The 27072-nt window shown below is 41.2% G+C and overlaps 1 protein-coding gene across 2 annotated transcripts in view; it reads left to right on the top strand.

Moving 5' to 3' along the window:
- Window positions 1–27072, top strand: part of LOC126354663 (transmembrane protein 184B) — a 129144-nt gene that overhangs the window by 70917 nt on the left and 31155 nt on the right. The window contains exon 10 of one of the 2 annotated variants that reach the window (XM_050004447.1): window positions 15838–17160. The exons of the other annotated variant lie outside the window; for it this stretch is intronic. Within the exon in view, the coding sequence (XP_049860404.1) occupies window positions 15838–15872 (35 nt within the window). The 3' untranslated portion in view covers window positions 15873–17160. Of the gene's footprint in view, window positions 1–15837; window positions 17161–27072 lie in introns of those variants that run through there. 2 annotated transcript variants of the gene reach the window in all.

The following is a 27072-nucleotide window of genomic DNA, read 5'->3' as shown; positions in this document are numbered from 1 at the left end:
AGGATACATGCATCCACCCTTAGAATCTCTGATGCGCTGATACAGCCCTGGAGAATGGCGTATTGTATCACAGCCATCCACAATATGAGCACAAAGAGTCTCTACATTTGGTACCGGGGTTGCGTAGACAAGAGCTTTCAAATGCCCTCATAAATGAAAGTCAAGAGGGTTGATGTCAGGAAAGCGTGGAGGCCATGGAATTGGTCCGCCTCTACCAATCCATCGGTCACCGAATCTGTTGTCGAGAAGCGTACGAATACTTAGACTGAAATGTGCAGGAGCTCCATCGTGCATGAACCACATGTTGTGTCATACTTGTAAAGGCACGTGTTCTAGCAGCACAGGTAGAGTATCCCGTATGACATCATGATAACGTGCTCCATTGAGCATAGGTGGAAGAACATGGAGCCCAATCAAAACATCACCAACAATGCATGCCCAAACATTCACAGAAAATCTGTGTTGATGACGTGATTGCACAATTGCGTGCGGATTCTCGCCAGCCCACACATGTTGATTGTGAAAATTTACAATTTGATCACGTTGGAATGAAGCCTCATCCATAAAGAGAACATTTGCACTGAAATGAGGATTGACACGTCGGATGAACCATTTGCAGAAGTGTACCTGTGGAGTGACGTGGTCAACATTACCTTGTACAGCAGCAACTTCTCTGTTGCTGACATTAGGGTTATTGTCAATTGCACGAAGAATTGCCTCGTTAATTGCAGGTGTCCTCGTTATTCTAGGTCTTCCCCAGTTGTGGGTCATTGGCTGGAATGTTCCGTGCTCACTAAGACGCCGATCAATTGCTTTGAACGTCTTCCTGTTGGGACACCTTCATTCTGGAAATCTGTCTCGATACAAACATAGCATGCCACGGCTATTGCCCCGTGCTAATCGATACATCAAATGGGCATCTGCCAACTCCGCATTTGTAAACATTGCACTGACTGCAAAACCACATTCGTGATGAACACTAACATGTTGATGCTACGTACTGATGTGCTTGCGTGATGCTAGTACTGTAGAGCAATGAGTCACAACATATCAACACAAGCACCCAAGTCAACATTACCTTCCTTCAATTGGGCCAAATGGCGGTGAATCGAGGAAGTACAGTACATACTGATGAAACTAAAATAAGCTCTAACATAGAAATTAAGCATTTCCAGACACATGTCCACATAACATCTTTTCTTTATTTGTGTGTGAGGAATGTGTCCTGAAAGTTTGGCTGTACCTTTTTGTAACACTCTGTATAAGGCACTAAAAAATGACAAGATCTAGCAAAGTCAGCTGAAAAAATAGACATTTGGGGAAAAAATGCGATGTTTGGCTTTTTATATCTCCAGAAGTAATTGTGGGATAAGCCTGAAACTTTGCACATAATAACTTACTAACATAGCACAATATAATATAAAATGTTGTTCTGCTTTCCAATGGTTTACAGATTGAGGGCAAAGTTGATGCCAAAAATCACTATTTTTGTTCCAATTTTACAAAAAAATATTCTTCTGCAAACCCTCTTAAACCACTTTCATTAGGAAGAACGTGCTTAAACCACATAAAAACTATATTTGGTTTTGCAATGCGAGCATATGATGCCCTGAAAAAAAAAGTAACTAGGTGAATGTGCATTGAAAATGGGCTCATATTCCATCGGTACTCAAGTCTGGCATTCTTTATTATATTCTACATTTTTTTAGTACTCTATGAAAAGTCTTGATGATTGGGAAGTGACGTAAGGTCAATCTTCTTACAACACTGGAGTAGCAGAATTTATTCTGAAAGTTTAATCTCTTTAGTATCACTAGGAATTTAAACTCTAGCTTACTAAACTTATTATTACATACACTGGAAAGAAAAACCTTCCTGCTACATTTACAACCAGCATGGCTTTTTCTTTTTGATGAAGATATTATGTGACTGAGACTTTTGTTTTGACAACAAAGGGTAGAAGTGTTTGGCATGAATTATCAAACTTTGTGGCAGACTAGGGTTCCTTCCTAGATGAAACAACATTTACAGTACTGACAGCATTCATTTCATAAAGCGCACCTAACAGATATTTGAAGATGAGACAATGTTGTCTTGAAATAGATTATATATACATGAAATGAACATCAAAATAAAATGAAGCTGTTAAGAAATTGCCTCTCAATGTCTGACACATTTTTAAGAACCCTTTCTCTCAGGAACTGGGAGACATATGAAGTTCAGATTACTGTCGGATAGTAAGGTCTATGGTCCTTTGGCGATGTAAAAGTTTTAAGCATCAAGTCAATTCAGTCAAAAGATACAGCCATGCATGTCACATTTTTGTCACTCAAAAACTCACTCATCAAAACCCTAGCAAATGACACATGAACTGAAATTGAGTGTAACAAAGCAAAAACTGAAATGCCTAACTCTGTTTTCAAATATTCCTTTGCAAAGGAACACCCAGGAGAATTGCACTTGTTTAATCCTCATACCACTGAAAAGATAAATGAAATGAGTATTGGTGTCAGTGATGTTGAGAAACAGCTGAAAAAACTGGAGAAGCTCCAGGACCCAATGGAATGCCTGTCAGATTTGATACTGAATTTGTGGCTGAGTTAGCCCCTGTTCCTACTATAATCTATCATAGATCTATCTCACAAAAAAACTGTGCCCAATTGTTGGAAAAAAGCACAGGTCAACCCGTCTACAAGAATGGTAATAAAAGTGATCCACGAAATTACTATCCAGTATTCCTGACATTGACTTGTTGTAGAATTTTAGAACATATTCTGAGCACAAACACAATTAAGTATCTCAAATAGAATGACCACCTGCATGCCAACCATCGTGGATTCAAAAAACATCAATCGTGGGAAACCTAACTCTCACTTTTCTCACATGACATACTGAAAGTGTTGGATCAAGGCAGTTAGGTAGATGCAGTATTTCTTGCAAAGCATTTGACTCAGTACCACACCTATGCTTATTGTCAAAAGTATGATCACGGAGAGTATCAAGTGAAATTTGTGATTGGATTTAGGACTTTTTGGTATGGAGGACACAGCATGTTATCTTGGGTGGAGAGACATCATCGAATGTAGAAGTAACTTTGGGTATGATCTATGGAAGTTTGTTGGGCCCCTTGCTATTCATGTTGTATAGTAATGACCTTGCAGACAATATTAATAGTGAAATCAAGCTTTTTGCAGGTGATGCAGTTATCTATATCAAGGTACTGTCTGAGAGAAGCTGCATAAATATTCAGTCAGATCTTGACAAGACATCAAAGTGGTGCAGAGACTGGCAACTTCCTTTAAATGTTCAAAAATGTAAAATTGTGCAATTCACAAATAAAAGAAGAAAGTTTTCTATGACCATAACAGTGAGTCACAGTGGGAATTGGCCAACTCTTGCAAATACCTGTTTGAAACAATTTATTAGGGACATGAAATGAAATGATCACATAGGCTCGGTCATGGGTAAAGCAGATGGTAGACTTTGTTTTATTGGTAGAATACTGGGGAAGTGGAACCAATTTACAGAGGAGATTGCGTACAAATCACTCATGTGACTGGTTTTAGAATGTTGCTCATATTTGTGGGAGCAGTACCAAATAGGAATAAAGTATCGAGAATGTGCTGTGAACGATGACTCTGGGAATGCTTTGAATGATGACTCTAGGAATATGCTACAACCCACTGCGTATTGTTCGCATAGTGATCATGAAGACAAGATTAGAAGAATTACAGTATGCCCAGAGGCATTGAAATAAACATTCTTCCCACACTTTGTACATGACTGGAACAGGAAGGAACCCTAATAACTGATGCAATGGGATATACCCTCTGTCATGCAATTCACAGTGGTTTGCATAGTATAGATGTCGATGTAGGGTACTTCCTGTTGATCTAGAATCATGAAATTCGGTAAGAAGCAGGGTTTCACTTAACGGGTAAATGCAATAATCTGGAATTGTTAACTCGTAATTATATCACATGAAAAAATATTTCTTTTGTCATTTGTTATCCTACTTCAAACTTGAAACTAAAACTTTCTCGTAAGTCTTGGAATCCCAGGGACAAATATTTTGCTAATATCAATGTCAGTAACAGGTAAAAACTGTCAGTGTCATCAAATCCTGTTATAGATCAACTGTCTGCATACATAATTAAGTTTGTACAGGACCCTCAGTGTGCAAGTTCTACTCTAAGCTGGCCAATTTTCTTTTTCGTATTGTTCCATTATTGGTTGCTGCGTTGATGTCCTACACCATATTTTTAGCTCTCATTTGTTATTTATTGCCTTCCTGAACTCAGAAATTGTGCATTCGTAATAGGTTTTCACCTTTTGCTAAGATTTTTTATGTTTAATTTCTTTGCCTGTGAAATAGTGTAGTACATTAAGTACCAGGCTATGAGTGTCATGTCGAGTTGAAACTATTGCACAGACCATATTAATTTTCTGGTTTGGATACGTTTTTAGAATGTTTTCTACACTGTATTAGATTAATCTAAAATTGCACTCAACAAGCCACTTTTTATGGTATTTGTGATGGAGCATACCTCGAATACCACTGTCATTTCCTTCTATCTTATTCCATTCAAATTGATGCACAAAAATTACTAAGAGTAAGCCTCCATATGATCTCAAATTTCTCCTTCAAAGTCATTTTATGAGATGTATAGTGAGCAATAAAATATATGTCATATGTGGTTCATTGGGAAGTCAGCTTGCAGAAATTTAACAGTAAACCTCCTTGTGATGAACAACTTCTCTTTTAGCATTTGCCATAGGAATTGGAGGAGCATCTCCGTAAAGCTCTTGCACTCACAAAATACATCTATGTTAAAATATAAGTTATGATCAAAAAGCAACAGCATTTTTTTTCTTATAGAATCTGTTTTATCAACAACTACTTTGTCCTCTTCAAAACAATTCCCCTCAGAAATAACACATCTGTGCCAGTGCTTTTTCCAGTCTTGGAAGCAGTTCTGACACTCGTTTTTCATTGTGGTATTCAGCTACTTCAGCAGTTCTGCTTTTAAATCACCAATGTTGGCAAAACGATTTCCTGTCGTGGTTCTCTTCCACTCACCAATAGTAAGAAGTCGCAGGGGGCCATGTCGAGTGAATGCGATGGCTGATGCAACATAGCAGTTTTGTTTTTTGCCAAAAAAATCACAAACAGGTATTGAGTTGAGTGGGAGCATTGTAGTGATGTAATTTCCATGACTGGTTTTGCTGCACTTCTGGTCTTTTAAATCAGATTGCTTCACGCAAACAACACACAATTTCCAGGTAGTATTACTTATTCACTGTATGACTATGAGACAGGAACTTATGATGCACTGAGCCATTTTAATCAAAGAAAATAGTGAGAAGAACTTTCATATGTGATTTTTTTTCCTCCAGTCTAGGCTCTTCAGGCAGTTTCCGTAAGGACAATTGGGCCTAGGGTTCAACATCATACCTAATATACCCATGTTACTTCACATGTTATAATGTTCTTTAGAAGTTCTGGATCACTGTCGACTTCATTCAGCAGTTCCTGAGTGATGTCTATGTAATGCCATTTTTGATCGAAATTTAACAGTTTCTGAACAAACTTTGCTGATACACATTTAATGCTCAAAACATCTGAAAAATTTGCTTGGTGTGAGCCACAGTATATGCTGACATCATCACCAACCTCTCTGATTGTTATTCAGCGATTTTTCCAGAACTGTTTTCTTTACTACTTCCACATTGTCATCAGTAATTGATGTGCCAGGGTGTGCAGGGTGGTCATCATCTTCAATATCTTCTCGACCCTTTTGAAATGTTTAAACTGCTCATAAACTCGTATCTTTCTCCTAGTAGATTGACCAGAAGCCACAGTCAGCATTTCAGATGCAGAACTGCACTTTGTTCCATTTCTCAAGTAAAATTTAATGCAAATTCTTTGATCCATCTTTTTCAAAAGTAAATATTTGACGACCACTCAGAAATGCATATAACCTTTTCCACTGTTAGATATTCAGAACAACTGAAAATGCAAATGTACATCAGGAGCATGTGTGCCAACAAGAGAAAATAATTTTGAAAATCAGATGTATAAAGCCTGTGAAATTAAAAGTCCTGTTGCTTTTTGATCACACCTCATATGTTGCAGTTCTTATTGTATTCTTTATCTCCTCCTTTGGGTCTAACTGGTAAGGGTCACAGATTGATGAGCAATACCCAGACAAACAAAGGTTTTGTAAGCCCTTTCTTCTGTGATTGACTTAAATTTCCTAAAGATTCTTCTAGTGGACCTGCTTTTCCTACAACTAATTTGTTTTCATTCCAGTTTTGGTTGCTCCAGAGCATACTGCTAGTTAAGTTATTGTTGTTACTGGTTTAACGACTGATCACCATTTATGTAACTGAACACATTTATGTAACTGAACAATAGCAGGTCTTTCTGTCTATTTGTGTGCAGTATGTTAGACTTGTTTGTGATGATGGTCAACTAACTGTCCCTGCACTATGCTAAATCCTCAGCAGGACTTCTCACATATGACTAAATTTTTCAGAATTTGACTCCTCTACTTACAAGAACATCATTTGCAAGCGGACTCATAGACATTCTAATGTTATGCTCCAGATTAATTATTTGAAACTACTAAAACAAATGTTATGTTGTGCCCAAATGTCTGGAAATGTGTGTGGGCTGTGATTCAAGGAGAGAAGAGAATGAAAACAGCAGCATTTGGGAGGGTGGGGGGGGGGGGGGGGGGGGGGGGAGGAGAAAAACATTTTTGCTATGAAATAAATACAAAACAAAATAAAGGTATAGTATAAGGCTTAGTAACAGGTTTTAGTTGATTTTCTATTCCGCGATCACTGACCTCAATTTATGTCTTTTGTTATTCATTTAATAACAATTGAAAGAAAAGGTGCTATTATGATCTTCCACAGAAAAAAAAAACCATGAGTTTGGATTAAATGTTTTGGCCTAAGATTTTTTTACATTGCATTTAGAATTCTTTTATCCTTGGTTTGTTAAGAAGACTGACTCTGAATCTATGATACTCTCTCTGCTTTCATAGCAACTTTATAGCATGGTTACTGAACCATGGCGAGTCTTTGCCCATCCCTCATAACTTTCATCATCACACATATTTGTAAAACTCTGAACATTCTTTTTTAAATTTATAGCCATTGGTACCTTATGAGTACTGATTCATCCTCTACATCAGTTGAAGCAAACAGTTAGTGTATTTGTCACCATAAAATCAAGGGTATTGCAATCATAATCTGTTTCTTCACTAATCACTTGACATAATTTTCAAGTAAGAGACTCCGAAAGGGCCCTTGCCCGCGGCACCTAATTTAATCATATAAGTTATAAGTCTTCCAGCGAAGGTTGACCATAACCAGAGGTAAGCTGCACCCCCCCCCCCCCCCCCCCTCAACCTCAGCTCTCAGTGAAAGTAAGAAACATAGTGTAGTCAGGTGCTTTCTTTCTTGAAAATGATTTACAAGTCATCTGTGTGACAGTTTCTAACAGGGTCGGAGCTGCAACTTTTTATGGCTGTTCACACACACACACACACACACACACACACACACACACACACACAAACTATTGTATGGATACCCTGCCCTGGCTCCCTCCCCATCACTGTAACATGTGTAGAAAATTTTAACAGATTAAACAAATCCTGAGTCCTTACCATGAATGCTGTTGCAGTTAACTGACGTAGTGTTCACATTTATACTTATTGTGGCTAATTTACTGTCTCTGAACAGTACATGTAAACCATTAGGCCATTGAAGGTGTTCCTCTTAAAAAGTAATGTGGTATGTAGTGTTACTTGTACTAATAAATGCAGGCTTAATATTTTCCCTCGAGCAATGGATAGCATCAGACCCATATCTAAGGGTGGTTTAAGTATTCCACTTGGCTTCTAACCACAGTACCGTGATTGGTGTTGCAAATTACAAGCCGTATTTCCATTCCACTAGGAGTCTTTACCAATTCAGTGTCTGGGGGAACTGAGGATGGCCTCTGAATCCAGACAGAAGGCATAATTTGTGTTGACATGAGCTACAGTTTGTAGCAAGTTGCACCCACTGCATTCAGTAGCTACTAGCAGCCTGTCCTCCACATCTTGAAAGAGTTTGGTTTTGTTGCTTGCTTTCATCTGAAGAGCAATGCACAGTTTGCATGGCCCACTGTTCATTGTGTCAGCATTGCATATTGTTATTGTTCTGTAACCAATCAACAAACTCTATGTGATCAAAAGTAACACCTGGCTGAAAATGACTTACAAGTTCCTAGCGCCCTCCATCAGTAATGCTGGAATTCAAAATGGTGTTGGCTCACCCTTAGCCTTGATGACAGCTTCCACTCTCAGGCATACGTTCAATCAGGTGCTGGAAGGTTCCTTGGGGAATGGCAGCCCATTCTTCACAGAGTGCTGCACTGAGCACAGGTATTGATGTCTGTTGATGAGGCCTGGCACAAAGTCGGTGTTCCAAAACATCCCAAAAGTGTTCCCCCCAGGGGGCTCACAGTCCTTTCACGAGTACATGTGTGGCGAGCACGGGGCCCCGAGCTATTGCAACCTTCCTTCTTTCCTGGGCTACATTTCCTTTCCCTTCCCCTCCTTTCCTGTCCTTGCTCCTTCCCCTCTGCCCTCTCCTCTTCCTCTCTTGGTGTCCTTGTTTATGTTGGCCCCGCTATCCTCCTAGCTATGTTGGCTTTGCGATTTAGTTTTGGTGAGTAATTACCTCATCCGTTTGGCATCTTCTGGTCCCCCTCTGGGGTTTGACCTCCATTACTAAATTCCTGTAGTGTGAGCCATTTGGGGAAGAGCACCTTACCTAGTGTCTCCAGAGTGTGCGCTCCTAGTTCCTTCCATCTTTTCCTTCATGTTGTTGTCTGATACTAAGGTACGCAGCCAGAACAGTAGCCAGCCCTTGTGGTGGGGTCACTATGTACCCTTTTGGTTGAGCCCCCTGAAAACACAGGGATCACACTTCTGATACCTGAGCTGTGATCTCCTCATGTAAGCCTAGGAGTGGTTGCATGTCATCCTGGAGCATCAGAACTCCCAGCAATGGCCTCCATGCCAGATGGCCCTAGCTGTGGCTGGGTGGCACCCGTGGGGAGAGCCCCTGATCGGAGTGGGTGGTATCAGGCTGGACGCTATGCAAATGAAATGCTTATGGGGTCCAGAACTCTAGTCGTTCTTCTACGGCCGTCTCTTTGAATGGAACTGATTCTTTTAGTGCTGCTTCTTCTGCCCCTTCGGCCTTCCCTTCCATGGCCACAGGGTTGGAGGAGGGTCAGTCTTGTCGGCTAGGCGTGAAACCTTTCCCCCCGCTATCTGGTTTGCACGAGGACTGATGGGGATACTTTCACCAATACCAAACCTTTATTTTTTGTGGAACACATTGAAGACAAGTTTGGTGAAATAGACTCTCTGAACAAGATGCGATTGGGTTCGTTGTTGTTCAAAACTGCTTCAGCTGCCCAGTTTGCGGTCCTTCATGCCTGTGACCATCTTGGCACAATTCCTGTGTCGATTACCCCCCACGAGTCTTTGAATATGGTTCATGGTGTAATTTTTCACAGGGATCTCATTCTTCAAACTGATGAGGAACTTGGGGACAATCTAGGACAGCAGGGTGTTCACTTTGTTTGGCACGTTCAGAAGGGCCCGAAGGACAATCGCATTGATACTGGTGCCTTTATCCTGGCCTTTGAAAGGGTTACCCTCTCTGAGTCAAGATTATGGTTTATCGATGTGACATGAAGCCATACATTCCACAACCTATTTAAGTGTTTGGCTTTGGACACATCTTCCCACTGTTCGCTGACCCCTCTCTGTGGTGACTGGATGTTCACTCCATGAGGGGAGTTCCTGTGTCCCCCTCCTATGTGTTTTAATTTCCATGCCAATCATTCTCCACACTCACCAGATTGCCCGGCTTATAAGAAGGAAAAGAAGATACAGGAATATAAGTCCCTTGATCGCTTTTATCCTACACTGAGGCTCGTAGAAAGTATGCACATCTTCATCCTGCCCTCCCTAGCCAGAGAAGTGTCCCACTTCTTCAGCATCTGCCGGTCAAGGGTGACCCTCCCGGGACCTCCCCTTGTCAGCACCTTCCAGGCCAAAGGTCTGCTGCCACACGACGACCACAAGAACCACAGTATGTGGGCCCCAAGGTCGCCCCCCCCCACCCCCCTCCTCTCTCTCTCTCTCTCTCTCTCTCTCTCTCTCTCTCTCTCTCTCTCTGTTCCAGATCTTGCTGTAGCTGGCTCCTTTTGCAGCACAGCCCTCCTTGGGTCGGCCCCCTGCAGGCCTCTGGTAGTGTTTGTACGTTGGCCCTTACAGATGTTGCTAGAACATGGATTCCTCTTCCAACTACATTGGAAGTGATTGCTGTTAGGGTCCACCTGGACTCTGGGGTCCCAGTTTTCAATCTTTATCCCCCTCCTGACAGTATTCTTACACCTGCTGCCCTTCTTCAGCAACTTCCTCCTCCCTTCCTCCTTCTCAGGGATTGTAATTCTCAGAATCGCTTTTGGGGCAGTGCATTTCCATATGTTCGGGGTCTTCGCATAGACCAGTTTTTTGCAAACAACAACTTGTGCCTTCTTAATGATGGCTCGTCTACACATTTCAATGCCGGTCATGGTACCTTTTCTGCCATTGATCTTTCTCTTTCTTCTCCCTCCCTCCTCCCTTCATTACACTGGTTGCCACACGATGACTTTTGCAATAGTGACCACTTCCCATTGATTCTCTCGCTCCCTTCCCACTCCCCGATGGACAGGTTACTTCGTTGGTCTTTCCAATGTGCCCATTGGCCTCTATACTGCACAGGTTGTTTTTTCTCCCTCTTTGTTGGGTTGTATTGATGAGGTCCTACGTGATGTGTCTGATGTGATTGTTCGCTGTGCTAGCCTTGCTATCCCGTGATCATTTGGACCATTTCACCACTGGCAAGTCTCTTGGTGGAGTACGGCCATTGCCATTGCCATTGTCATCTGTGATTCCTGTCAAGCTTTGCAACATCTTAAGAGGCAGAGGCACCCACCCACTGACAATCTTATGACCCTTAAACGCCTCTGTACCAAAGCCTGTTACTTGACCAAACGGAGCAAACGGGTGCGTTGTTCCTATGTTGCAGGTATGGGCTACACTTTGCTCTCTCCAAGTTTGCCATCGGCATTCTCTCCTCCCAGGCCTTGCCCTCCCAGATGGCCTTTGCACAGACCCATTGATTCTCACAGAACGTCTTGCGAACCATTTTGCAACAGCATCAGCATCAGCCTCCTATCTGGCTGCTTTCCTTCACCAGAAACAGTGGGCTGAAGCTTTCATCTTATGTATTACCCTTGTCACTGAGAATCTTACAATGAAACTTTTACTGAATGGCAACTTCTTTCTGCACTTTCTTCTTCTCATGATACAGCCCCTGGCCCAGACTCCATTCATAACTGATTGCTTCAACATCTCAGTGCTCCACGATGACAACATCTTCTCCGGGTGCTTTACTGTATTTGGCTCTAGGGTGACTTACCTGCTCAATGGAGGGATAGCATCATGGTTCCCCTCCTTAAGCCTGGTAAGAACCCCCTGTTTGTCGATAACTATCAGCCAATTAATCTGGCAAATGTTGTTTGCAAGTTACTTGAAAGGATGGTAGCCCATCAGCCCAATTGGGTCCTCGAATCTCGGGATCTGTTGTCCCCTTACCTGTTTGGCTTCCAAGAGAGATGGTCTCGGATCAATCCAATCATTTACTTTGCTTGGAATCCGCAGTTCAGCAGTATTTTTTGACCTTCACGAGGCCTATGACATGACATGGCTTGGCTTGGCGCCATCATATCGTACTTGCACTTTATGAGTGGGTCTTCGGGGCCCACTCCCAATTTTTATCAGCCATTTCCTGTTCCATCAGTCATTCAGGGTTTGGGTTGGTACTGTTTTTAGTTGTCTGTGGACCAAGGAGAATGGCATCTCACAGGGTTCCATATTGAGTGTACTTCTTTTCCTCATTGCTATAGATGGACTTGTGGCCTTCATCGGTCCTTTGGTCACCCCTGCTGTGTATGTGGATGATTTCTGCATTTGGGTTAGTTCCTCTTCGGTGGCCTCTGCAGAGTGGCAGCTCCGGGGTGGTATACGTCGTGCCTTTGCATGGACACACTCACACGGGTTTCAATTCTCTCCTTTAAAATCTCGGGTGGTCAACTTCTGTCACCATACTACGGTCCACCCCAATCCGGAGCTCTACTGTGATGCACAATTACCTGTGATCCCACAGTTTCGTTTCCTGGGTCTTCTTTTTGACAACAAGCTCACTTGGCTGCCTCATATCAGACTTCTGAAGATAGGCCTCTAGGGGTGCAGATCGTTCCACTTTTCTCCTCCTTTATCGGGCTTTAGTGCTGTCTTGCTTGGACTATGGTTCGGCTGCTTCTTTCACACTGTGCCTCCTGGATGCGGTCCACCATCCTAGTATCTGTTTGGCCACTGGTGCCTTCCCTACTAGCCCTGTTGATAGTCTCCTGGTTGAATCTGGGATCCTCCCCCCCTTTCTGTTCAGTGGTCTCAACATCTAGTTTCTTATGCAATCGCTGTCCATTCCTCTCCCACTCATCCTTCCTATTGTATCCTGTTCCCAGAGCAAGGATGTCGCTCACTTGATTCCCCCGCCCTTGTGTGTGTTTACCAGTTGGGCTCCGCTTTGTGTCTTTTCGCTGTGATTTTCAGCTTCCTTCTTTGCCCTGCCTCCCATGTGTCCCCCCCCCCCCCCCCCCCCCCACACACACACACACACACACACTCCCCTTGGTTAGTTCCGCGGCCCTAGATTTGGATAGATCTCCACTGGGGTCCGAAAGATTCCGTTCACCCGATGGTGTTTTGTTGTTTTTTTCCGCCAAATTTTATGGGAGTTTTGGGATGCTGTTGTTTTTTACACCGATGGCTCTAAATCTGCTGATCATGTGGGATATGCCTTCACTTCCTCTGTTGGCATGGAAAATCATCTCCTGCATGTGGGGTGTTTACTGCGGAATTGATGGCAATTTCCCAATAAAACAGTCCCAACTCAAATGCGTTTTGTTATGTACGGTCTCAATGAGTGGCCTTCAGGCTATTGAACAGTGTTTTTCCTGCCATCCCTTGGTCTCGGCCATCTGTGACTGTCTTGCTTATCTTCACCATGCTGCTTGTTCCATTGACTTCCTTTGGGTCCCTGGGCATGTGGGTCTCCCAGGTAATGAGCTTCCTGATCGTTTGGCTGGGGGAGCAGTCACTTACCCCCCCCCCCCCCTCCCCTCTCCCTTCCTTGTAACCCCTCCTGCAGCGGATTTACGGCTTTGTATCAAATCCCACTTCGCAAAATCGTGGGCCAACTCTTGGGAGGTTACCTCCCTGTCTAATAAACTTCGTGCGCTTAAAGTGACACCTGTCCCGTGGCGTTCTTCCTTCCGCCTTTCCTGAAAGGAGTCAACCATCCTGTGTCAACTCCACATCGTCCATACCAGGCTGACCCATAGTTTTCTTTTGCATAATGAGCCACCCGCACTTTGAGGTTGTGGAGCCTTCCAGGCGGTAGCCCACATTTTGTTTGAATGTCCCCTTCTTTTTGTTCTGCGTACTAAGTACAGACTTCCCCGCACTTTACCTTTAATATTGGCAGATGATTTCCAGATGGTTGAACTGGTTCTCAGTTTCCTCCATGAAAGTGGTTTTTATTTTCAGTTCTAAATTTTCAATCTCCCTCTGGAGTAGGGGCAGGGTGGTGATGGTTGGGGTGTCTCCCACTATAAGCTGTGTTTGGAGATTCCTGACTCCCCTCCCTGGCCAAGATACTCTTTTCTTTCCCTTTTCCTCTGTTTTTATTGCGTTTTAGATTTGGCTAGTCTCCTTTTCCAATACGCCCTTTTACATTCTAGCAGTTGAACGCTTTTGAATAGCAGGTGGTCTTGCCTGTACTGCATCAGAGGAGGGATATTTCCTGCCTCTAGCTTAGCTTTGGGGTTGCTGACTTGCTGACTTCCCTCCTTTTGTTTTCACCATTGACAACACTACTGCACTTTTGTGTTTTTATCATCATCATTATTATTATTATTCCTACTACTACTACTACTACTACTACTACTATTATTACTATTACTATTACTATATGTAGTCTCTTACCTTTTATCGTTATGACTCTTCTGAGATGTAAGTCCATCTGAAAGGACCACCTTTGAAACAAGGGACTGATGACCTTGCTGTTTGGTCTCTTCAATCCCAGTCAACCAACCAACCCAAAAGAGTTCTGTAGGATTCAGGTCAGGACTCTCTGCAGGCCAGTCCATCACAGGGATGTTATTGTCATGTAACCACTCCGCCACAGGCCAAGCATTATGAACAGGTGCTCGATTGTGTTGAAAGATGCAGTCATAATCCTTGAATTGCTCTTCAACAGTGGGAAGCAAGAAGGTGCTTAAAACATCAATGTAGGCCTGTGCTGTGAAAGTACCATGCAAAACAACAAGGGGTGCAAGCCCCCTCCATGAAAAACATGACAACACCATAACACCACCACCTTTGAATTTTACTGTTGGCACTACACCCGCTGGCAGATGACATTCACCAGGCATTCACCATACCCACACCCTGCCACATTGTGTATCATGATTAGTCTCTCCACACCACGTTTTCTCACTGTTCAATTTTCCACTGTTTAAGCTCCTTACACCAATCAAGGCACCATTTTGCATTTACTGGCGTGATATACGGCTTATGAGCAGCCTCTCGATCATGAAATCCAAGTTTTCTCACCTCCCACCTAACTGTCACAGTACTTAGAGTGGGTCCAGATGCAGTTTGGAATTCCTGTGTGATGGTCTGGATAGATGTCTGCCTATTACACATTACAACCCTCTTCAACTGTCAACAGGCCCTTTCAGTCAACAGATGAGGTCAGCTTGCACGCTATTGTGCTGTACATGTCCCTTTACATTTCCACTTCACCATAACATTGGAAACAGTGGATCTGGGGATGTTTAGGAGTGAGGAAATCTCGCATACAGGCGTATGACACAAGTGACACCCAATCACCTGACCACGTTCAAAGTCCATTGAGTTCCACGGAGCACACCATTCTGCTCTCTCACATTGTCTAATGACTACTGAGATCGCTGATATGGAGTACTTGGCAGTAGGTGGCAGCACAATGCACCTACTATGAAAAATGTATGTTTTTGGGGATGCCCAGATACTTTTGATCACATAGTGTTAATGTATTCCTTCCACTGTGTGTGTGTGTGTGTGTGTGTGTGTGTGTGTGTGTGTGTGTGTGTGTGTGTGTGTGTGTTTCATTGATATTCAGTTTTATGATTCATTTCAAGATCTGTTTGAAGAAACAAATGGATAACTTTTGCATTTCGATATTTTATTATTTTGAAATTGAAATGTCTACACATGTTCACCAGATAACTGCAAAAATACAATAACTAAACAGATTGCTGTGTCCAATCGGCAGTTTGGAATGATGATACAGCCATTATATCAAATACTGGCGAAAATAGTAGAGACTTAATATCTTGGGAAGAGAGGATGATGTCATCATTCAACAAGTTTATTAATTTATATAACTGATACACCAAACAGTTCTTTACCAATATTATGTGCTGTACTACTTCATTTTTATGGATGGCTCCATGGTTTCATTGTTTGTTGATCTAATATGAAAAACAGTTAATTTGAGTCTGAACTTCTTGTCCAAGACCATGACTTAACATTCTTTTACAACTTACAATTTGTGGTGTTCTTAACCATCATGTTTTTCTCCTGATTTTTGTTTTTTCAGAAGTTGTTTCAAGTCAGCCATATGAGAAACTATGAGCCAGTTTTATCTGAACTTCACTAAGCATTCTTTGTGGTCTGCCAACGCCTGCTTCATGAAGATCTGCATGTCACTGCTTGCATGCATTTTCTGGACTGTAAACATAGCATGGAAAGAAACCTACTTTGTACAAGGCTTTCTGATTTATTTTTACCCACTGTGATTAATTTCATTGCTTGTTCTTAACCTTATGCTAGTAATATATGCTGCTTGTTTGTAAAAATCTATCTGCGCTGACCTGTACACAGCAACTCTATTCAAAGTATTATTTTTATACTCTCTGGGTAGTTTTAATGTTGTTCTGCATGTTGAAAGTGTTGTCCATGGCATAGTATTAGTGACCATAATATAGCTGATTGTTGTTAAAAGAAGTGTAAAACATTGTCCTTCCCATAATCGACAAATTTATTATTCTAACACAAGGAAATGGAAAGTTTTTTTATTATACTTTGTGACATTATCATGGGGTTCCTATTATTTGAGGTTTTCTTTGTCAGAAATATTTATTTTAAAAAATGCTAGTAGCAAATGTGTGGATTTCATTCATATGTCTATAAATTTTGTGGAAAATAGTTACAGTTAACATCCTTTAATTTTTTGTTGTTTTTTGCATTTCTTTATTCTTAGTTCCTTTCCCCACCTTTTGTAAACAAATATCAATTTGCCATAACTGCCATCACAAACTTTTGTACAAATTGTCTTTATTGTAAAAATATATTGTAAATATGTTTGTTCATATGTAGATAATATTACAAGGAAGAAAGGCACAAAAAAGATTAAAGTGGTTACAATGAAAATTGTATTTAGTTGATGAACAGACTGAGAAGCAGACATGTTTCTTCTTAGCAAAAGAAAAAAGAAAGACTCGTAAGACGTGAGAAAATGGCACATGAAATGCAATTCCTTCCCACACATGTGTATCAAGAGTGACATAAAGGTAGAGAATGTCCGAGAATGTATTTGCTGTTAACTTGCATCTGTATTTTGAGCAAATAGCATACTTTTGTATTTAACACATACATGTGCCATTTTTCTTTTAATTTCCTCTTTATCATCTATTCAAGAAGAACAATTTAGCTCTAAAGGCACAAGATTAGGATGTTACTTATGAAAGGGCATGTGTACATGTGTGTTTACTCCACTATGATTTTATCATCATTAAGTGTATCTTCACTCTTTATCTTTGTTCCTGTCTCTCATTTTTGTCTCTCTTTTGTAGATAGGTAGGTAGTTGTATGTAAATTTTTGCATTTTTTTGAATAAATTAGCATATACTTAAGAACCTCAGTATTGTGAAGATTGTTCTAATTGAATGCTATTTAATCTTTGCATTTGCATTAAATCAGTAATTGTCAATATTCATCCATTCTCTCTCTCTCTCTCTCTCTCTCTCTCTCTCTCTCTCTCTCTCTCTCTCTCTCTCTCTGTGTGTGTGTGTGTGTGTGTGTGTGTGTGTGTGTGTGTGTGTGTGTGTGTGTTTTCATGAAGCACAAAGGTAGATAGTCTGAAACATGCAGAAATAAAATAAAATGTAATTAGAGCTCGTGATTGACTTACTTAATAAATGGGGAAACCACCAGACTCGGACATCCCTGTTTCATCAAGACAAATTGGAATTGGAGGAAAAAGGGTGGAAATCACTACTAATCAAATGGAGAAGGTACTTAGCAGCAGACATGAAAAATTGCCTAATGTTCAGGTGAAAGTCCTTCATCAGACTTGAGACACACACACACACACACACACACACACACACACACACACACACACACACAAAACTTTGTATGAAAGCCAGTCAGTTTTCTGCCTTTTTTGTGATCGTGTCTGCTCAATCATTCCTGTATTTGATAAGTGGTGATCTATCTTCATTTACATCCTGACTTTTCCATTATTGACCAATAATAAGTATAGTATACAGAAATTATGATTTGTGTAGAAAGTGTGCAACCTCAGGAGCTATGTTAGAAGCAGCATGGGAGAAAGGAAAGAAGATAGCTATTAGGCTTCAAGTTTAGAGAAGATTGGGGACAAGAGAAAAAGCTGCCTTTTTGTTATGGTTAATTTCCCATTGTCTGAAAGACCTTTGGGACAGCACCTTAGTGGTACAGGCAGCAATTTTACTTGAGACCAGTCACCGATTCAGTTCTGGATTTATATTCAGTAACAGCATTGCTCAAATTCCCATTTAGCATCTTGGTGTGTTTTTCCCCTATAACATATTCTAAATTAATTGAAGCTATTGTCAGAAGAATTCCTGCAATAAGGCCCCATGCTGATTTTCTGTTCCATTCTCAGCCTCTAATGATCTCATTGTTAGCAGTATGTTTAATTGTAGATTCTTTTCCTTCTCCAATAATATTTCTGAGGAGAACTAACGCCCTTCAAGTAAGAGGGTTTGTCAGACATTTGTATGTTACTTACAACATAAATAAGAAAACATGTATGAATGATTTTGAAGAAAATTATTTGAACATAAGGAACAGATAAATGTTTATGCACATTGCAATGGGAAGTAATTATCTCCAGGGAAATTGTTTTTACAAGTGTAAGTGTGAAAGCCTTTCAGTTCAGTTCCTTATTCATTAAGAACATTGGGGACATTTCAGACTCCCATATTGCAAGGTCAAGGTAATGGCACACTCATGATAATGAGTTATGCTCTTCTCCAGCCTGTAAATGATGAACTTAGTGTTTAGCTATATTGTGTAAGATATAATGGGTTGTGCTTGTTATATTGATTGTGCTGTTATGGAGGCATGCAGGATCTAAGAAAGGAAGAAACCTAACTCGGTGCTGGTAAATACAATATTCTGAAAAACACCAAGGGTGTAGTCATTTAATGTGATTAGTCGACCAGTTTTTTTTTTAATATCAATGATAGGATGTTAGGTTCTTGGTCTAAAAGACATGATGAGGAAGTTAGGAAATTAACCTTACATATTTACACTCAAACTGGTCTTAAACTACTACATACATCCACATCTCCTCTCTGTATCAGCCAATTTATATCATTGATCATTCCCCATGTCTACAATCCCACAAGCCAGATGTAATTGTACACTGACATTTATGGGAATTTGAAAGATATACAGGGTGGTCCACCTGAAGTTTCGGATAAGATTATCTTGAAAACAATACATTTGGTAAAAATAGTGGGTTAGACAAGTTCATAAGCTCAAATGAGGACATCAAATGATACTACATGTGACCTCCAGCCCCTGCCCTCTTGGGTGGGGCGGGGGGCAACTTTCAAATTTTAAATGGAAACTCCCATTTTTTATTGCAGATTCGGATTCTCCATAAAAAAGTAATCAAGTTTTGTCTGAGCCATTTTTTAAAACCATTGACAGACGGCACTGAAATCAAGAAAAGTTAAAATTGGTGAAGAATTCCAATTTATTTAGAATGATCCAAGAAGGACGCATCAAATCGATACAAAATGTGCACCAATTCTTTCATTATGCCAAATTAAGCTATTTTCTTACAAAATGTATCCTATCCGCCATAGTTTTTGATGGAGGGAGGCGGAATGGTATTAAAATCTCATTAGGGATCTCTTCACAATTGCACTACTCACCCGACTGTGGTGTTACTGTGGCCAAATTGTGAACTATGGTTCAGTATAAAGGTTGGTGCAATGTGATCAGATGTCACTTCACTTTCAGATTGTGAACCGTACACATCAACTGACGAAAGTAAAAAGGATACATTTTGTAAGAAAATAGCTTAATTTTGCATAATGAAACAATTGGTGCACATTTTGTATCGATTTGATGTGTCCTCCTTGGAGCATTCTAAATAAATCGAAATTCTTCCCCACCATCTGTCAATGGTTTTAAAAAATGTTTCAGACAAAACTTGATTACTTTTTCATGGAGAATTCAAATTTGCAATAAAAAAATTGGTGTTTCCATTTAAGATTTAAAAGTTGCCCCACCCAAGGGGGCGGGACTGGAGGCCATTTGTAGTATCATTTGATGTCCCCCTTTGAGCTTACGAACTTGTCTTACCCACTGTTTTTGCCAGATGTATAGTTTTCGAGATAATCATCCAAGACTTCAGATGGGCCACCCTGTATATATGTGAGTGAAAAGAAATTTACAATACAGTTACACTCCCACAAACCATGGAGCTCGGTGCAGTGAGATGGCATATGTGCCTCAATAAAATAGGTAGCCCTACGGGAGGTACACCAATACTCGATGGGAATCTTTGATGAGGCCAGGCTAACAGATATTTCCTGACCAGGGGCAGCAGCCTTTTCAGTATCTGCAAGGGAACTGGTTGGACGATTAACAGCATTGACCTTTTAATATTAGCCAATAGGTCCATGCTATGATGGTGCTGAAGGTGACGGGAAACTAGAACCATTGTAGTCCCTGAGGGCATACAGATCTATTGCACAGTTAAACGATGATGGCATCTGCATAGGTAAAGTATACTGGAGATAAAATGGTTCCCGAGAAGAACCTCCACGTGGGTGCTACCAAAATGGATGTCCTCCGAAGTAAAAATGTATCGTGCATTCAGCAGGTTGATGCATAGAATGTTACATCTGTTACTTGTATAGGGAGGTTAGAGAATTTGAAAATGGAAAACTTGAACAGCTGAGTGCAAAAAGGATAACATTCCATCCACCAGGTTTCTGGGAAAACAAAAAAATCTCTTTGCTGCCCAACTACATGTTTTATTGAAAAACTCGCTGTTAAGCAATTGTAGTACAAGTGTCAAGTGGTTATGTCCCAAATGTCATAATAGGAGTGCCATTAGTTAACGACTAATGATTAAAAAGGCTGAAATATTATCCTTTTTCCACTCACTGCAGTTAACACTTCAATGAATGGTGATAAGAAAGGCTACTGGGGCAGAAAATAGTCCACAATAAAATACTGAAGATAATAGATATTACTTACAATGAACAATTTATTTACTGAAAGAACAAAAAGTAGACATGTTAAAGTTTACTGAATCATTTTGAGATACTTCACTCATCAATGTCGCTGTTCACTGTGTCAGAAGAAGGCCACTGAAGAATCTCATCATAAAATGATGTGTTTTTCAGGCACATAGTATTTGACCTAGAGATGTCCTGCAGCTTCTTACATCTGATAGGGACTTTTCCAACATATGCTTTACTTTTGGGAGCACCACATCCTCTTCCTTCTTCAGCTTGAATGTCCTCTAAACTAGGCCACTGGTGATCTCAAAAGCCTGCACAAAACCTTTTAATTTATTACTATACACCATATGTCTGTATGTACTAATGCCAAATGACCAACCACCCTCCCAATGTCCTTGGACGTCTTCTTGAAGTAGTGGGGCCACAAATATGTGAAGTTCAGCACTGGATTCAAATGATTTCCTCCTACACTTCTTTCAAATAAATCTGATCAAGTCTTAGAATGATGATTTGAGAAATTTCTGTCACAGGGCAAGACACCCTGGTCTCGAATTGGATAGCAGTGGTTGATGGCCAAGAATCTGCCATTTATGGTGAAGAGCCATGTTAATGAGTAGTTGCAATACTGTCTAGCACATGCATCACTAAATATACTGCTTTTTGTGAAAATTGCAACACCGAGAAGGAATTACCTGAATAGCACCACACTTGGTGGAAGTGGCGACATGTGTGCAAGCAATACTTAATACATTTTGCAATAAGATGGGGTATGCGGAGGCTGAGCAGAGTCCTCTCGTGTCGTTCCAACAGGGGCGGTGTTGCCTCTAGTGTAGTCTGTGCAGAACTGTCACACAAGGTGTAAACCATACAGTGAGTGCCAGTACACCTCATTGACATCAAAGGGAACCATATTGGCATGTGAGCAACTTCAAACTGGGGAAGAATGATCGGTCTCCAGAAAATGGGAATGTCATACCGTGACATTTTGGCTCGCACAGGGCAAGCTGCTATGACAGTGATGCATTTGTGAAAGCAATGGATAGAGGAAGGTTGTACAGCAACAAGTGGGAACTGGACCATGGAACATGACCACAGCATGAGATAACCATCATCTTGTCCGTATGGCCATTAGGGACTGTACAGCACAATCCACAGTGTTAGCTCATTGCTGGAGCACTGCAACAGGTGTGAACTTGTCTGCATAACCGTGTGCTGCAGGTTGGACTGGTTGCACACATGCCATTACGTTGGCTTCCATTGTCCAGAAACCACAAGCTCCTCCAATTGCAATGAGGACATGAACACAGTGACTGAGATGCTGAGTGGCAACATGTAATTTTTTCGGATGATTCCTGCTTCAATGTGTCCAAGACTGATGGTTGCATACGTGTCTGGTAGTACTGTGGTGAGCGCAATCTGGAGGGCTGCATTGTGAAATGGCATAGCGGACAAACACCAGGTGTTATGATTTTGGGTGCCATTGGTTACAACAACCAATCTCATCTCGTGTGTATTGCGGACACTTTGAAGAGCAACCGGTACCTAACAGAGGTAGTGGAGCCTGAGGTACTCCCCCCTGCATCAGGTATCTCCACATGCCCCATATTTCAACAGGACAATGCGCGGGCACGTATTGTGAGGAATGTACAGGCCTTCAAAGACCAACGGGTACCATTGCTTCTCTGACCTACACGTTCACCAGACATGTCACCCATCGAACATGTCTGGGATATGGTTGGTCAGCACCTCGTGCATCACGGTCCACCAGTAACTGGTGTCACAAGTTTCAATCATTTTATTAGGTATTACATTTGACAGATAACTTTGCGTTTCCATCTACATGTTAGACACTCCAAACCAGTCCTATTTGCAGATGACACCATTGTATAGATTGAAGATGGAAATAGAAAGGCTCTTAGGCTATATGCTGAAGTCACAAATGAAAAGATTTCAGAGTGGTTTGTGAAGAATAAGCTACTGATTAACCCTTTAAAAAAAGGGAAAGAAAAAACTCCACTATACAATTCCACACACAGCAAAATTAAAAATCCATTAAAACCAAATATTTCTTTGGAAAACCAAAAAATTTAGTGTCACTGAAACAAAGTTACTTTGTTTACTTACAAGACAATCTGAAATGGAATTCCCACATCACATTCTTAAATTGACCTATGCAATGAGAATTATATGGAACAACACAAGTGCTGAAGGAGAGAGGTGTATTATGCACGCACACTTTCCCTTTTGAGTTATGACATCATATTCTTAGGAAATTCCCCTCATAGCATAACAACTTTCAAGAAGAAGAAAAAAAAAGATTGTGAGAATAATGAAAAAATCAAACAGCTGAAAATCATGCAAACTACAATTGGCTGGCGACTAGACCCTACCCCTTGAGTCACTAAAACGTCAATCACAATATCGTTTCAGAGTATAGGTCAGTAGTGGTACAAAACAAATTAATAAATAAAGTTGAAGAAACGTACCTTAATTTTTGATGGCAAATGTACTCCTCCTCAGATCATTTCTGCATATGAACTCGTCGCATATGGCATCAAGGTTGAGTTTCATCAATTCATCTCTATGGGTGATGAGAAGGGCAATGGCATTAAGACGATCCTACCTTATTATAAAACGAAGATACATTATCACCGTCCTCAGACAAGAAAATGATTGCTCAGCGGTGCAGAACATTACCGGAATCATCAGTACTACATGTATGAATTTCACTAGTTCAGGCAGTAGGTCAAACAGGTGGTTTTCCTGTTTTAGGTATTTCACTATGTCATCCAACGAACTCATATTCACAGAATCCCTACTTTGGACAATCTTATGAAACATTCTTTGGAGGAGAAGAAAACATTCTTTGTGTATATCGTATTAGTAGAAAGATAAAAATCAAATAAATGTTTGTTATCACCAAGAATAAATTGTTCAATTTGATTTACAAACGTGAATGATTGTGTTTTGAACTGTGATTCCAATAAGCTGATGGATGTATCCATTGTTTCGTAATACAATCTCCTATATTTGTCACATACTTCAGTGAATGTTTCTATGGATGAATTGATGGAGTCATTGTATTTCTTAGGGACTTTTCTTCTACTGGGTAGTTTCGGGGACTCATCATCCATATCTTGACATTTTGAAGTTACTTCACCCCAGAATGTTTCAAAATTGTTTCTCATAAATTTAATAGAAGTTACAAGAGTGGAAATCATCTTATTGGCCTCCTTTAAGTGTAGGTATTTCCTCTGTAGTGCTATGTTTACGGTATCGATGTGACCAAACAGTTTTACCAAAAGTGATAACATGAGAAAGAAATCATATGTATGCATATTAATCAAAAAGCCATTTGCTTTGGCCCCAGTGTCTGAATTGTCACTTCTTGAAACATTCAGAAAAAAATTCCTTAAGTTCTTTATAGTTGGACAAAACTGAAGACATTTCAAAGTATCTTACCGCCCACCTTGTAGAAAAGAGTGGTTTCAAATTTGTAGAGGCATCTGCCTTCAGGTGAGCAAAAAGATCTTAATCTTTTAGGTGAATCTCTCACAAAATGTATTAAATACTTCATAACATTCAATGCATTTTGACATTCTGGAACTGCTTTCACAGTGCCTTGTAGTGTTAGATTTAAAAAGTGTGCAAGCCAGTGCACAGACATAGCTGTCTTCTCCATTTCCATAAACTTTGCCTGGACACCATTATATAATCTGGCCATGTTAGCTGAACCATCAAAGCATTGGCCCCTACAATTAGATGTAGGCAAATCAAATCATCTTAAAATGTCAATAATAATATCAAACAGATCCTTAGCTGTGGTACTTTGTATTGAGTATAGCCCTAAAAAATATTATTCTGCCTCTATCGAATCAACAACAAATCATATACAGATACTAAATTGCTCTTTGGTGGCTATGTCTGTTGTTTCATCTGCTATTATTGCAAAATACTCTGCGCTCTTGATATCCTCCAATAATTTTCTAAGAAGTGTATGACTTAAAATGGCCAAAATTTCATTTTGCACATCATGGGATGTCCATTTGTAAGTTTCGCGCTATAGCCATATTAAAAGTTGCTGGTTATCTTCACATTGAAGGCATAATAAATTGTCAAAGTTATTTGTTTCATCACTATGCCCATGTATTGCAAGCCCCTGCACTGTAAATAATGGAGGGAAGATATGATTTTTAGTAAACAAGCTCAGTTTTCTTTCATTTGTGTCAGTTTTTCTTTGAAATCTGGCTAAACACATTGACATTCGATTTTAAGGATTTCAGTTTCAGTACAGCTTCTCTGTGGCAGCCCGATGCTTCATGAGCTTTCAACTTTTCTTCAAGTTCAAAACACAGTTTCCATGAAAGTTTTTTTCATTTTGTGAGAAAACTGAAAACGATTTTCTTCAAACATTCGTCTGCAAATTTTGGAAAAAATAACATCTTTTACCTTATTGTAATCGATCCATGCAAATTGCTGTTTCCAAGAGGACTGATAACAGTGTTGTTTTTCTCTGGTAACTGTGTTTTTTGTCACCGCCACTGTTCCGTCACTACCTGTGTCTTTGTTGTCACACACAGCACCACTAACACTGGGTCTAGCTTAACCATCGCTAACACTTGCCGCATTGCCACATTTCCTCCTAATTATAAACTTGTCCATTTTAAACTGGACAGTAAGGGACGAAAGATTAACAACTGAACTCAGTCACGGTAAGACTAACTAACCACTGGCGATGCCCAGCTCCGGAATACCGAAATATTTATGTTCGCTGTCAACATTAGCTACGGCATGTGTAACAGTACTGTGCACCTAACAAGAAGTAGCCATGTAACAATAGTGTTAATTATTGTCAGGGCCGGCTCTAGGTAGGAGGAAGGGGGGGGGGGGGTGGGGGGGGAAACTGTGCCATCACCCATGGTGGCAGATTTTTGGGGGCAGCGAATCCCATCTTGCATAAATGAAGAAATGTGAGAATAAATTGGAAATACAAATTGACAATTACCTATGGTACAGAAACAGTGTGCTCCAATTTACGAAAGAAACATTTCCTCCAACAAAAATGGCTTAAAATGCATTGCACTGTTAACGTATCACTGACTGCTGCTTTGATCTTAAAGACTTATTCACAAGAAAGACGAATGAGTGTGATACGTGAAAATAAGGCGTCAAGTTTGAACTACACTCCTGGAAATTTAAATAAGAACACCGTGAATTCATTGTCCCAGGAAGGGGAAACTTTATTGACACATTCCTGGGGTCAGATACATCACATGATCACACTGACAGAACCACAGGCACATAGACACAGGCAACAGAGATGCACAATGTCGGCACTAGTACAGTGTATATCCACCTTTCGCAGCAATGCAGGCTGCTATTCTCCCATGGAGACGATCGTAGAGATGCTGGATGTAGTCCTGTGGAACGGCGTGGCATGCCATTTCCACCTGGCGCCTCAGTTGGACCAGCGTTCGTGCTGGACGTGCAGACCGCGTGAGACGACGCTTCATCCAGTTCCAAACATGCTCAATGGGGGACAGATCCGGAGATGTTGCTGGCCAGGGTAGTTGGCTTACACCTTCTAGAGCACGTTGGGTGGCACGGGATACATGCTGACGTGCATTGTCCTGTTGGAACAGCAAGTTCCCTTGCCGGTCTAGGAATGATAGAACGATGGGTTCGATGACGGTTTGGATGTACCGTGCACTATTCAGTGTCCCCTCGACGATCACCAGAGGTGTACGGCCAGTGTAGGAGATCGCTCCCCACACCATGATGCCGGGTGTTGGCCCTGTGTGCCTCGGTCGTATGCAGTCCTGATTGTGGCGCTCACCTGCACGGCGCCAAACACGCATACGACCATCATTGGCACCAAGGCAGAAGCGACTCTCATCGCTGAAGACGACACGTCTCCATTCGTCCCTCCATTCACGCCTGTCGCGACACCACTGGAGGCGGGCTGCACGATGTTGGGGCGTGAGCGGAAGACGGCCTAACGGTGTGCGGGACCGTTTCCCAGCTTCATGGAGACGGTTGCGAATGGTCCTCGCCGATACACCAGGAGCAACAGTGTCCCTAATTTGCTGGGAAGTGGCGGTGCGGTCCCCTACGGCACTGCGTAGGATCCTACGGTCTTGGCGTGCATCCGTGCGTCGCTGCGGTCCGGTCCCAGGTCGACGGGCACATGCACCTTCCGCCGACCACTGGCGACAACATCGATGTACTGTGGAAACCTCACGCCCCAAGTGTTGAGCAATTCGGCGGTACGTCCACCCGGCCTCCCGCATGCCCACTAT

Source organism: Schistocerca gregaria, chromosome 3, assembly GCF_023897955.1.
Source record: "Schistocerca gregaria isolate iqSchGreg1 chromosome 3, iqSchGreg1.2, whole genome shotgun sequence".
NCBI classification, from domain to species: Eukaryota; Metazoa; Arthropoda; class Insecta; order Orthoptera; family Acrididae; genus Schistocerca; species Schistocerca gregaria.
This window is presented reverse-complemented; position numbering and strand designations above follow the sequence as displayed.